The sequence below is a fragment of the Paramormyrops kingsleyae genome, chromosome 13, assembly GCF_048594095.1.
Source record: "Paramormyrops kingsleyae isolate MSU_618 chromosome 13, PKINGS_0.4, whole genome shotgun sequence".
NCBI lineage: Eukaryota > Metazoa > Chordata > Actinopteri > Osteoglossiformes > Mormyridae > Paramormyrops > Paramormyrops kingsleyae.
This window is the reverse complement of record NC_132809.1, coordinates 11,072,394-11,086,864: the sequence shown is the minus strand read 5'-3', so window position 1 is coordinate 11,086,864 and position 14,471 is coordinate 11,072,394. Positions and strand designations below refer to the sequence as shown.

The 14,471-nt window shown below is 44.8% G+C and overlaps 1 protein-coding gene across 1 annotated transcript in view; it reads right to left on the bottom strand.

Annotated features, from left to right (window-relative positions):
- lrp5 (low density lipoprotein receptor-related protein 5) overlaps positions 1-13,663 on the bottom strand; it is a 48,997-nt gene extending 35,334 nt beyond the window's left edge. Inside the window, exons 1-4 of the mRNA XM_023842167.2 lie at positions 13,390-13,663; positions 5,244-5,444; positions 4,856-5,075; positions 281-478 (exon numbers count right to left, since the gene is read on the bottom strand). Of these exons, the coding sequence (XP_023697935.1) occupies positions 281-478; positions 4,856-5,075; positions 5,244-5,444; positions 13,390-13,468 (698 nt within the window). The 5' untranslated portion in view covers positions 13,469-13,663. The remainder of the gene's footprint in view (positions 1-280; positions 479-4,855; positions 5,076-5,243; positions 5,445-13,389) is intronic.
- Positions 13,664-14,471: the final 808 nt, after the last annotated feature.

The following is a 14,471-nucleotide window of genomic DNA, read 5'->3' as shown; positions in this document are numbered from 1 at the left end:
AACCACTCTCGCAGAAAAACAAAAGGTATGTAGAAATGGGAACTGGAGACTTAACAGGAATTCCACTGTGCAATCCCAGAAGGAGTAGGGTTACGCAAAAAAAAGGTGGTCATTGATTTTAGGTTTATGATAGAGGACATTTCATGCGGACATTGATAAGCAAACCTACATTCTGAAGCGACACCAAGGCACACAGGAACACAATGGATCACAGCTGATGGAGATCTTAAAATAAACGGATAGAAGGCAGTGGAGGAGGTGTGGATGGATGAAGACCGACCGTGAGGAGCCGTCCAGGTCGGCCCGGTGGATGAAGCTGAGCTTGGCGTCGGCCCAGTAGAGCTTCTGCTCTTCTAGGTCAATAGTCAGACCATTGGGCCAGTAGATGTCCGTGTCTATGATGACCTTCCTGCTGCTACCATCCATACCAGCCCGCTCAATCCGAGGCTCCTCCCCCCAGTCCGTCCAGTACATGTACCTAAAAAATGGGGGAGACATAAAAATCAGGGTCCTAGATGTGCTCATGGGAGTTTTACTTAAACAAAAATGTTCTGAGGGCAGAACGAAAAATAACTGGTTCAGAGAGATAAACAATCAGATTGCAGAGGAGGTGTGTCCATGCAACTAGAGAAGGCAGGACCAACAAATCAGATGTCTTGGTCCCACCTCCTCTAGTTGCTTGGGCCCACCTCCTCTGCAATATGATTTTTCGTTCTGCCCTCAGAATATTTTAGTGCAAGTAAAACTCCCACGAACCCTACATGCCAAAGTCTCACCGTGCCAGCAGGGGTTAAAACATGCATGGATGATGCTGTTATAAGAACATTAAAGTTAGGGGGAAGTTAACTGCATCAAACAGTGGTAGGAGCCATTGTAAGTGGAACGCGGGATACATAAGGGAGAAGACGAAGAAGTTTTACGGCAGCGGAGCCAGCGATGAAACTCGAGATCCTATCATTGAAAGAGAGAGAGAAGAATGAGTGATGTTCACGCCTCCATCATGATACTGGGCAAGGACTTACACACACACAGCCAGACCACATCCTAATAAGCCCATGTACTAAACTGTCACCATCGCGAGGGAAGTGTACCCCCCCCCAGCACAGACCCAGGGCTGCAAGTCGAGAAAAGACGCCACGTCAACTAGACTAAACATGTGGTGCCCTTTCAGAACAAGCACGGCACTCTGGAAACAAGCCTTATCTGCACAGTGTTTGTAGGGGCTTGTCTTTCTTCAAATACCCCCCCTCCCCAGAGAGAATAATAACCAACCATGGGACCAGATATAAATCAGCTCCCTTGGCTCATCTCCAAGGTCTCCTCTTGTGAAGAACGCCAGCAGCCACCTCAATGTGTGGCGAGATCTGCAGGCTAAGCTACACATGCTAATCCCGCCCCATTCGCTGATCACTTTGGAGGTGTGAGGGTGTGGCGGGGTGGTGGGCAGGGCAACCCGCTGTGCTGTTGGCCTCTGGAGGTCTGTGTATGGTGTTACCGCAACACTACAGTGGGGGGTAATTCCAAATGCAAGGGAACAGTAATTTACAGTCGGAATCATACTGGAACCACAACAGAACATGAGGTATTCACAGCATAATCAGAACCAGGACAGGATTACATTCACACTGCACTCTACTGTGGAATTTGTCTTGGCGAGTTTGGATTTGTTTTATATGAAGCTTCAATACACTTGACAATGAAGGGGAGGTGAGGGGACAACTGTGACATAAGCACAAGTTGGCAGTGACACACCAGTAATGGTGACAACTTATTGGACCAGCACCTTATTACCAATCACCAGAGGTGAGTATTTCAGGTCCAGAAAGTAAAAATCCAGACCAAGATTTTGTTCCAACCAACCAGCTGAGTACTCTGTGACTGTGACTCTTTATACTCAACTGGTTGGTTGAAACAAAATCTTGGTCTGGATTTGTATTTTCTGGACCTGAAATGTCCACCTCTGCCAATCACCATACAATTCAGACTTCCATTTCCTGATCATCCGTACCTAGATCCTTATGCCTCCATAGCCCTTTCCAAGATCCATCAGGCCTACCGTGACTCGTCTCCTGTCCCAAAAATAAAGTCCCTATTCCGTGTGTGTCACTCCCCATTTGCTACATCCAGCCTATAGAGACAGCGAAAACTGTTCATAAAACTGCCATCAAAACTGCCATCAAGTGACACACATTGATTCCAGAGGGAGGGAAATTTATCAAACACTCCACAGCAAGCAGAATTAAGCTGAGTTTGGGCAAATAGACTGGGGTTATGAGTATCAGCTGGGTTATGGTGGCAAATAAATAAATAAAACATTTGTGCATGTGGAATTCCAAGCAGGAGAGTAAACACAAATATAAAAAATAATAATAACAATTGATTGTGGTTCAGCAAATAATTCCCCAATTAATGTGTCTGTTATTCAATAACCTAAGTATAATAGGACTTGCATAAATCAGTGTATGGACTGAATATTTGTTACAATCATATTATTCATGAATCGTTTGATTGCACAGTCTTCAAATCGAAGAATTGAGCCTGAAAACAGTCTAATCGAGAGTCTGGTCCAGGTATGAAGAGGTGGACAACCCTTCAAGCCGTCACACAGAAGCTGCTGATGGAAAAACTGCCCTTCAAGGTATGTTCTGGAAAAGCTGAACAATGGAAAGAAAAAACACTGTAAGAGTGCAGATGGGCAGCATCTCCTTGGAACAGGCAGAGTGTGACAACCAAGCCCCCCCCCCCAGTCTACGGCTTCCTGCCACATTTATCTCAATTATGGGCCTTCTCTCTGAAGCCACTTTCATTGAAGGCGACCGGTGACAGCCAAGCGGAGAGCGACGGCTTCAGGGCTTAGGGATTAAACAAACACAGCTAAACGGAAACGCCGGAGAGATCGGGGCGTGTCAAGGCTGGTGTCGAGACCCAGATTCAGGGTAATGAGGAAACGTAGCCAACTGCTCTTTTCATAAACCACCGATTGTTTCAGCCCAGACGTCTGATTCAGTGGAACGATGCAATCAAACGCTGAGTTTACAACTTTTAAGAAACAGTACTTTTATTTGTTGCAAATGAAAAAAACCCTAAAGAGAACAAATATTAATAAAAACATTATTATAAATAACAAAACACCAATAATATTAATAAATACAACTACTTATACTAATAATAATATTCCATCCATCTTTCATATTGGCTTGTCCAGTGCAGGGTTGAGAGGATCCGAAGTCTATCCCGGATTTACTCATGAATGGAGCCTGACTGTCATCATCATTGTTATTCTTATTATTGTTATTGTTGTTTTTGATAATTATAACCTGCTGTGGAAGCTTCTTGGGTTCATTATAAAGTCACATTATCAGATCACTGAGTCACACACAGTAACTGCTTTTACAAACTGGGCAGCGACCACTGAGCGGCCCCCAGTGTAAACAGGCTGGGGTACAGTATTGCTGTTGAGAGAGTTAGAGAGAGGGGGGGGGGGGGGGGTGGGGGGGAAAGGAAGAGGTGGCACACCTTCTCCTCTATGGGAGAAATGAGAAACAGAGGGGAGAAAAACAGGCCGGAAGATGAATGGGACAAAGTTCATACCTGGAGCGCGGCGCCGAGTGGAGAGCAAGCGAGAGCTGTCATGGGGGCGGGAGGGGGGCGAGAGTTTACAGCTCTGAGGAGCTGGATGTTAGACGGGGAATGCAGCTCCAGAGCTCTCCACCAGGCAGGATTACAGAGAGATTCAAGGAGAGCATGCCGCTCAGACGGCTGCCAGTTACCTTTCTCATCTCGGCGCTCAACGTCTTGGAAGGAGAATATAGGAATTCACTTCCCTCTCCTTGATTCAAAGAAGTCGGGGCATTTTTCACGAGACACTACTCATTTTTGCGATCATAAGTCATTAACTCTTTTTCGGCAGCTGGAAGTAATTTAAAAACAATAGCTGGGAAGGAGACAATGACAGCGGGGATGGCTGAGGGAGAGGCAAGGCTGCGGGGCCCCCCTTTACAAAACGCCGGGCTGCCGCCCACCAACTCCGGGTGCCGCGGGGCTACTGTGCGGACGGGCTACCGTTGACGGAAATATGGTGGGGGGGAGAGGATTGCCCTCCATTGGAACCTTTCATATTGGTGGGAATAAAGGGGGGAGTGGAGTTTAATTTCATTACAGAGGATATCAAACAGTCCAGTCGCCTTTTAAGGGGAGGCGTGCTGATTTCCGCTACTTTCTTTGGGAACCCAGAGAACAGACGCGGGGTACGTTTTCACCCCGGCCATCGCGTGCCATGGCATTTTGCGTAAATCTAAACATATGCTCTTACACTAGAAGTACCTATGGAAAAAACCTATCACTGCGGGAGCGGATTTTAAAGAGTTTATTCTCAAAAAAAAGCGAGACGGACTGAGTAACCCGATCCCCACGTGGGGTTCTGGGTGCCAGCCAGCGGCCTCCCCCTGCCTGCCCCGCGCTGAGCGCGTTGGTAACACCAAGAGAAAACTTCTGCAAGTCATTTTTCCCCAAAGTTCATGGAGCTTGTAGGAAACCCGTAAGTTCGAAGAGCGTGAAGAGAAGAACTGCGTCAGGTGCCCAGAGCACAGCTTCCCATGAGTGTTTCTGTGAGTTACTAAAGGGTGGTTACATGGCTATACAACAATAAAAAATATTATTCTGGTGGGCTCCCCAACATTGAAATGGGAAGGGGGGGTCGTGTCCCAGCATCTGGAAGCCCAACAATAGGAAACAGATGCAGCTGAAGACCTTGGCACCCCCCTATCATAGGGGACCAGTCACAGATAGCATGGCGTGTGCGGTGACCCCCGGGTGACCCTGGGAAGGAAACGGCTGCCTCGAGCATCTCACTCACCGGTGGGCCGGGTTCAGAGCGATGGCCCGTGGCTGGTCCAGATCCTGCCAGAACAGCACCTTGCGGAAGGTACCATCCAGGTTGGCCACCTCGATGCGGTTGGTCTCTGAGTCGGTCCAGTACAGCTTGCGGCCGAGCCAGTCGCAGGCAAGGCCGTCGGGAGAGTCCAGGCCCGACACCACCACCGTCTGCCCCATTCCCAGCGTGGCCTCCTTCACAGCTACCAGAGAGAGAGAGGGAGAGAGAGAGAGAGAGAGAGGGAGAGAGGGAGAGACCCAGAACCATTCATAAACTAAACTACTCATCCAGTTTAGGATCCAATCTAAGTGATCGGTTTGAAATGAGACCAGAGGCGGGATTAGAGGCGGGACTAGAGGCAGGGTCTCACCATTGCTGGACTGGTTGTACTGCGTCTGCTTGATGGCTTCCTCGCTGACGTCGGTCCAGAAGATGAGGCCTTCAGAGTAGAAGAAGTCCACGGCGGCTGCATCTTCTAGGCCGGCCACCACCACCGCCGACTCGGGCCGGCCAACCGCCGCGTCCACGAGCCTCACATCACGCCGGTTTGCAAACAACAGCAGAGGCAATCCTATGGGAGCGATGGCGGGGGGAGAGGGTGATCAAAAAAGATCCAGGAATCAGGAGATGTCAGGCAACACCCGGCTCTCCCCGAGGAGCACATCTTTTTAATTTAGGCCGAGCTAAACTGCATCACCTGCACGTTGCTCGATGTCCTGTTACAGACTCACCTGCCCATCAACATGAGGAACAAATTCACCTGCCTCAAGCAAGCTGTCCAGACTGTTAATGCCTGAACGATTTTAAAGATTGCAATGCCTAATGTGTCATTTTTTCCTAGCCAAGCTGACCAGTTCAGAAGTTTCCTTGTCTAAACCAGTGATGGCACAACCCCTAATGTCAGGGGATGGGAACATCCTTCCAAATAAAAAAGTCGAGACACTGGATGCTGTGAGCTTTGGCGGATCAGCATGCCACCCTGCCTGGCATTGTAATGTACAGTAGGTGGCACGTTGGCGTTCTGCTACCTGAACAGTACAACTGAGACGCACATTTTTAAATTTAGCTGCAGCTGAGGCGCACAAGTGGTGAAGGATTTTTGCACTCATAACCTGAAGGTTGTTAGTTCAAGTCCCAGTCATTCTCAAAGAGCCAGAAACAATCAAGAAAGTGCCATGAAAAAACCCAAGCAAGTAAATGGGGGGGAAAAAACTGTTTGAATTAGTGCTGGGCGATAAAACGATCTCGATTTTTTATCGATAAAAAATGAGGACAATCACGATGGTACACACAGACTATAAAACACGATCAACCAAATTTGCTCCGTTTTAGAGAATGCGCTGACAACTCGATGACCTATCGAGCAGAGGTTTACTGAATGCCAGCACAACAGCCAATCACCGACGACGTTGTAATTTTGCCCATCCTCCCTTAAAGAAGCAATGGGTGCGTTCGACTTGGGCTTAGGTCTGTCTGTAGCTGACGCAACGAGGAGCGCGATCTGCTGCCGGCTGCAGGGGTGGAGTATAAACTGACTGCAGCCAAGTCGGACAACTTCTACTCCTCGTAGTCTGTGAGACCTGACTGCAATGGCAGCACTGCCAGAAGGGTGTAGATAAATCTATACAAATATCACCTGCATGCACATTACTTCTTTTACAATAACCAACTCCTGATGCAAACTGTTAGCAGTGAATAAAATTATTGTGTATAGTGGCTCCGTGTAAAAAGATAGCTGCCAGGAAAAAGATCAAATACATGTATTTCAAGGATTCAAAGTTTTTATTGTCATGTACAGATTACAATGCAATTCTTACTTAAATGCCTTCTTCACAGACTGGACGATTAAACAAATAAAGCAGCGCAACATTACAGTAACAATAAATAAACCACTAACTTACATGTACTGTTAGAGAATTTATGTAATTTATTTAAACTTTATTTTACCAGGTAAATGAAATGAAAACCAGTTGTCACTGCTTTACGTGCTTTTCGGGAGAAAGAGCAGATAACGCATTGGAACTTCCTGGGATACAAACGTCATGCGTGTGACTAAAAATCTTCAGCCAATAAGGGCAAAGTTGTGTCGTTCCAGTTTGTGCAGCCGGCTGAGAGGTGCTGCACGGTGTGTCCTGCTCTCGAGGATTTTGTACCATGTGACATGGTGACACGTGGTGACGTTTTGCAGCGCCGGACAAAAAATCTAACCATGATTTGGCATTTTTTTAAATAAGTGTTTTTTGTTTGGTTTAGATACTTTTCTACCTCAGAATTTAAGTTTTTAAGAGACCAAGAATAGAGGAAGATATTTGTTGCAGTCAGTTCTGTCCTGCTTTATTTTATGTTTGCCCTTTAACATATTTGCAATATTATACAGTTTTGCACATTATTACATTATTATATGGTTTTGTTCATTTGAGCTATGTTTCTTTAAATACTTGAAAATCAATAACCTTTTATAATTTTAAGGGAATTTTGTATGTAAACAGTAAAATGTGTTTGAAAATAAGTATTTGTTTACTAATATTGTTTATTTCAATGTATTCATTCTATTTGTCAGAATAGGGTTATTTTTATTATTATTTTGATTATTACATTATTAAACAGCATTGTGAAACTATAATGTTGATAATTATCGATATCGGTCAAACATATCGTGATAATTTTTTTGACATATCGCTCAGCTCTAGTTTGAATAGCTGCCAAGTAAGCAAAATATTAACTACTGCTGCTGTTCACCATCAAGTCTATGTTTCCACAACATAATTTAATCCATCAATTTTCAATAAACACTTCATCAATCGGATTAACACCGACTAGCAGTCTATCAGGGAAATGCAGAATTACATCTCACTGAAATATCACTGACAGGAGATGTGATGCGACAATGCCACCTACAAAGCCTTGCTAATACTGAACTGAAATGTCAGAAACAAACCTGAACGTGAATAAGGGGCAGAGAACCAGAGGGCTTACGGAACCTGCTATTTCAGAAGGCTGGGCCAGTCTGATTTGAATGGCGGTTCTCCAATTACCAGAACCACACCTGCCTAGTAGGCACTGGATAATCCAGGTGCTTCCTCAACTGGACTCAAACCAGTTGAGCTCCTGAGTTCTCATGTTGAGAACTCAGGAGCTTCTACCCCCAGGCCATCAGATTACTTAACACTGACAGTCGCAATAAAAAATTTGGTCCCTGCTCATGCGTCCTGCACCTTTTGGGAGCTATATTGTACGTATCTTGTTTTCCTTTTCTCTCATTACCTGAATAACTTATTACCCGTGTAACTTTACTGATCCTTGTTTATCGTATATTTATTATACTGTAACTTTGTCTTACTGCCTCTCATTATTCTTAATATGGCGGAGCTGACCACCTTGCATTTCAATGCAGGTTACAGTTGGACTGTAAACCTCGCATGTGACAAATAAAACCCTTGGATCCTTGAATCTTCACCGTGCCCAGACCTGAATCATGCCATGTACATGAGGTGGGGCAGCCGGTCTCTGAAACATCCCAAAGGAGATCCCTGAAGAGGCAGACGAACCCAAACTCCACGCCAAGGAGAACACAGAGGCTCTGGATTGCAAACACGAAACATATATCAATGCATCACGATAAAAGTTTTAAAAATCATTTCTATGAGTACATGTGCCCGATTTCAAGCAAAAACAAGTTTGAGGTTTTGAGAAATGGTTGCTCTACACTTAGATAACCTTTGCAAACATTGCAAAATACTGCTACATAAAAGCCTTTTGAGACGAAGGTTAAATTAACAGACAAAACTCTGCTGCAATATTGATTTAAACCCTTTAAAGTCAGAGCATATTACAAATTCATGCTGGGTGAACAGAAGAAAAGCCATCCCACGATTCTGTAACTGTTCTTGACTTAGGAAAAACAACAAACAGTATCAGTGGGCTTTGTTTTCTTGTGTCTTGCTTGTATTGGAACTCACTGAGCCATCATTCATCATTTGCAGTTAAGCAGAGCTGGAGGAGCTAGAGTTGAGGGTTTGGAGGGAGACTCTGTGGCTGGCAAAAGGCAATGAGTAAAAAGTACAGGTTTAAAGGGCAGAAAGCGAGTGCCAATCGTCTCCTGCGAAGACTGCAACCCCCCCTCAGCTCGAGCACCCTAGTGGATGTCCAACCTGCAGATGGGATTAATGAAGCAGAGTGTCTTCTTGGCAGAACGATGGGCCAGTGCAAGCCCAGTCATCCTAGGCAAACGGCCTACAGGAGCAGCCTGGACCAAGCACCTAGTCCTGGGGATCATCTGAAACCAACGTCCATGTCATGTCACAAGAGGAAGAGCCTCATTGCCCACAAGTATACAGGCCAAGAACCTGGACGGACACATACACACACACACACACACACAGACACATACACACACACACAGACACACACAAATTCATGGATATGGATTTTTGAATTACTAAATTATCACCAGGGGTATATGCCCGTTTTGCAAAACTGCCATTATTTACACCACCCAAAACACAAACAGAACCCAAATCGAGCGCTGACAGTGGGTTCCAATTAGCCCCAAAACCCAGATTTAAAGTCTATCGTTGCTTTTTTCCATCCTTTAGTAATTTCTCCTAGTGTGATTAAGCTTCCCAATGTCTTACTGGCCCAGGTTCTCCTAGCGCCATAAAACTCCCCTTTTCTGTGTCTGGTTCCAAACTCACAAACCCCAATGACAGGCTGCACTGCAGCCCAAAGGTGGTGCAGATGTGGCTACAGTGGCCACCGAAGCACAGAGATCTTGAGGTTTTCTTCTAATCCTTCTCCTCCTCTGCAAGTAGAGGGCAGACAGATTTCTCCATACTGGCCATCCTGCTTCTATTTCAAGCATGTTTTGCCTCCCCCCGTGAAAGATGACGACACATTAGCCTTGACTTGACTATAATTGGGTTTTGTTTCTTCCTGTGGTTCAGTAATGGAACGGTGCTGGTTTTTGGTGTACCAAAGAGGGACAATGTGGTATGTATTCAAGCGAATGGCAGTTTTATAGGAACGAGAGCTCTACTCCTGTTTTATTCAACAGTTCATGCAGTAGAAAAGCCTCCAGAATGAACGAGTGGAGGATAACTCAAAGCAAGGCAGCATGAAATTCCACACAGTACCAGAACATGGGCACAAAACCCTGCAGAAACCCAGGGCATTTTTACACAGGCGGCCAGTCAGCCAACAGCTCCCAACACCAAGGAATGCTTTCAGCCGTGCCACCAGCAAGGACCTCTCCAGCATCGTCTGCGGTCAGCTCATGTGACCCATTTGAACCATTGTCTGTTACCGGCTTTTCCAGTCCCATAAAGGGAGAGAAAAACGGGGAGCACCTGGATAAGGAGGGCGGGCACAAAGAAACAGCTGAGGGCCCAAGGTTGTCACCCAGAGGAACACCTCCCCCCTCTGAGGGAGATAGAGTGGGCTATAGGTATCGTGTGTTGGTGCATGTCTTTAGGGACGACGGGCTCTATAGATGCAGGAAGTCTTTTGAAAGGTAAAGCCAAACAGCCAAGCACAATTTCCATGAGGTGCGACCCGTCGGAAGCCCTCGTCTTGTTTTGGTTCAGTTTCAAATCACCAGCATCCCCCCCCCCCCTTTTGCATCTTATCAGTCCTGTTCTCAGCGATGCATAGTGTCTGTGGGTGCTGGGAGAAAATAAGTGCAGGGTGGGAAACTCCTCAGAGATGGGTGCCTGGACCCCCCCCGCCTCCCCCCCACCCGGCTGTCCCCACCACCGCATCCGCCACCTCCCCTTCTTCCCTTCCCGTCAGCAAAAAAAAAAAGAAAAAGAAACAAAAAAAGACAGCTCACATTTCAAAAACCAGCTTTGGAAGATTTGTATTATTTTTCCAAATACACATCCACCCTCCCCCCCCCCCAATACCGAAAAACTATTTTATTGTAAAACTGAATGGAGAATGGAAAGGTAAGGAATTAGTATTAATGAGTGCATTAATGAGTGCATTAATGAGTGCATTAATGAGTGTTACTCTTTGCCATGGTTTGACGCTGACAGTTCAGGAAAAAAGTCAGGAGCCCACAGAGGTATTTTTCTAAATTATATTAAAAATCTCAAATGTCCAATGGCATTAAAATTAAAGCGAATAAATCAAATATTATTGTCATGTAAACACTGTTCTGACCACAGTGCATTTGCACTGTCCTTATTATTTAAAAAATAATAAGGGAAAGTTTGTTTGGACCCATGCAGAAAATTTTAACTGATTTGCCACATCATTTTCCATTGCCTCTAAATCACAAAACCATATCGCTGCATTGTCCGCAAAGTCCAGATATTTACCAAGGTCATTAAAATAAAAAAAATTTAAAAAAAAAAAAACGCCTGAGAAAAATTCAGTTGTGCACCTTAGCCTGTAAACAAAGGACCTGGGGCCATTTTGAGTTCAGAAATAAAAAAGCAAACAGGCCTTTATGCAGAAGAGTGATGAGCTTTGTGTATTCAGCCCTGGCCCTTTCACTGCTCGCCTATTCACATGCCAAAGCAGAGCTAATCAAGAACTTTAATTCCCACATTAACATAACAGGGAAAAGAGTGACTTCTCTTGACAAGTGTTTAAAGGAAACGCACTGAATTTTGAACAGCCCTCTGAAAAATAAACTAATACCAATAAAAAATGAGAAGAACAATGAAAATGATTATTAGTCATTGTAATATCACTAGTGGTAGTTCTGATAGTCTTGAATTTTGCTTTTTATTCCCATAACTGCTACACAGTCCTTGGGTAGCGCTTTGAAAGTCACCCGTGTTACATAGAACATAAGAACTATACAAACGAGAGGAGGCCATTCGGCCCATCCAGCATGTTACAGTATGCTTAGTGGCATTAAACGATGACTGCACAGTTAAATGTTTAAGGGAGAGAGTGGAAAGACCCACGCAAGCCGGGAGACGAAACGGGATCTCGGGTTCATAAAGTCTCTGATGAGACTTCCTGGTAAGAGGCAGAAACACCGGCAACATTTGCTCACCCCGCTACCTTCTCACAAAGCTCACCGCTTACTCTGAAAGCTGCACCCTTATAGGAACTTTGAAGTCATATTTCAAACTGCATTGATGTGTTGCACTTTTACGGATTAAACTATCCCCTGACAATATGTGGGTGACACTGTTGCCTCAGTCTTCCAGAGTTAGAGGTTTGAATCCCATCCCTCTCCCTATGTCCAGAGTTGACGCATTCTGCCTGTGTAACACGGGTTACCTCCAGGTACCCTGGTATCCTCTCACAGCCCAGTGAGATGCATTTGCACCAGTTAGCCCATTCAAAATTGCCAATACAGTACATGTGTACATGCTCTGTAATGAACTCTGCATTCTGTCCCGGGTATCTCCCACCCTCATGCCCTGTGCTGTCCAAAACCCAGCATAACCCTGGCCAGGAAAAATGGTTAGAAGATGGAAGGATCTAGCAATATTCATAGCTGAATCAACGGCTATACACAGCGCTGTACAGCAGCATCTAGCTGCACTATTAATACAGACAGACACCTCCAGAACGAGCCAGACTTAATGGCTACAGCTCACCTTAACTTCACAACAGCAGGCACTCGCCTCGCGGTCTCCCCCTTCCCCCTCCAGTGCATGTCACTTTTACACCATGCAAGACGTACAAGAAGGTGAAGTCAGGTGCTGCTATGCATCCCCCCGCCCCAGCCCCCTCCATAAATCACGGTATTCATGCTTGTCTGTGTGTATGTGAAGCCGACAAGCCTAAACCCGAGTGTTAATTTAGAGTGCTTGCAAAAGCTTTGAATAAGCCCCCGTAACTGAAGGCGCCTTCATACAGAACAACGAAGAAACAACAGATCAAAGACTATTAGGGCAATAAGGAGCCGTTCGTGGACAACTTACTGAAGCAACTGTTCTCAACAAATCAACACTTACCACCCTAAATTATTGTTGATCTGTTTTCAAACAACTACATTTTTGGATTACAGTGTTACATCAAATCAACATCTTGACAAATGCTCAGCAGCTTAAAAAAATCTCTCAATATGATATTTTTCCGCGATCGCCGTGGCATTGTCACTTTATGTACCTAATTTACATTGTAACCAATTTAGCAGCGTTTTGCTAATCGTTTTGTGACAAGAACCCAGAGATCTATCGTAAACTTGAGGCCCCAATAAAAAGCGGGGAAAATGTTCTCTTGGGTTACCGTAAAAATACACTTTCTACACCGAAAGACAGCATTTAGAGAGTAACGTTTACATTTCTGAGATCTACAGTGATCGGTAAACGTAAAAGATCCGACACCCAAGGCACAAAACACATGGGAAAAGAAGTATCAGACGAGAAAAACTAACTGCAAAAATAACATTTTTGCTCAGTACATAACATAGCCTACTTTACTTTAAGTAACTGACGTGGAAATAATCTTCCATCGAATTAAAACAAAAAACTTCCACGCAACTTTGAGCGACAATCACTTCTCCAGGTCCGTCACAGTTCCGAAAAGGAAAAAAAAGGCATTTAACTTACCGTCAACTACAAAGACCAGACCACTGTACAGTAATATTCTTGCAAGTATACACTCCATTGCAAGCGTCCGGAGCTTCATGCTCTCTCACTCTGGCTCCATTTTCAATTTACTACAGTTTTTTGTATTAAAAAAAAGAGAGGAGAGAGACAAAGTTTGTATCCGAGAGAGCAAGACAGCTTGTTTCTTGGTGAAAGGCTCTGCCGCTACTTTTCTGCGATCAGACTACAGGCTACAACCAGCAAAGCGTCTGACAGCGGAAACAGGGTGACGTCACCGCATACGGTCCGCGGCGGGCCATCCACATTTAAAGCAAATACTATCTATTTTTTAAATGCATCGATCTAATATAAATTCAAATCCCCGTCTGTGCACTTGCGTGCAATTTATACCCGAGTTAGACCTACAGTTATGTGCACATTGTCTTACGTCAATGTTTTATATGTAATGCTTGTTTTTTTAATAGAGTAATGTAATACTAAGACCTGTGCCAAGACATAAAACTATAGGCTACAAATCATTCAAAATGTCTTGAAGTTGGAAATTACGAATCACAGTGTTATGATTCTTTTTTTATTAGTCAATATCTAACAGAAATGTGTTTGGTCAGGATGTACAATAAATGCATAACCGTGCATCAGGACAGCAGTCTAGTAAACGTTTCGTTCCTGTGGGCTTGAGCTTTGGTGCTGTTTTTTTCTCAATTGTTATACTTTCTTGGGATATTACGAAGCAGGTTGTTTAAGAAACTGGATGCAGGGATTTACAGAAGAACCGCAGTGGTAAAAAAAACACCACCACTTAATTTAAATTAATTTTAGAACATAGCAGGAAGGGCAGATAAAGGAGTTTATAATGTACGGAATAGACCTTCGTCATATTATCTGTGAGTAAGCACCTAAGAGCGGTGAGTTGCTCAGCACGTTAAGTCTCTTTTTGGGAATGACCGGAAGATCCCCGGTTCAAACGTCAGCCTCGGCAGAAGTCCGTCAGCAATGTCCCTAACCCCCAGCTCCAGGGCTGCTGCAGGTTGGCCGACCCTGCGTTCTGACCCCAGGCTACAGAGAGCAAAATGGGGTAGGCA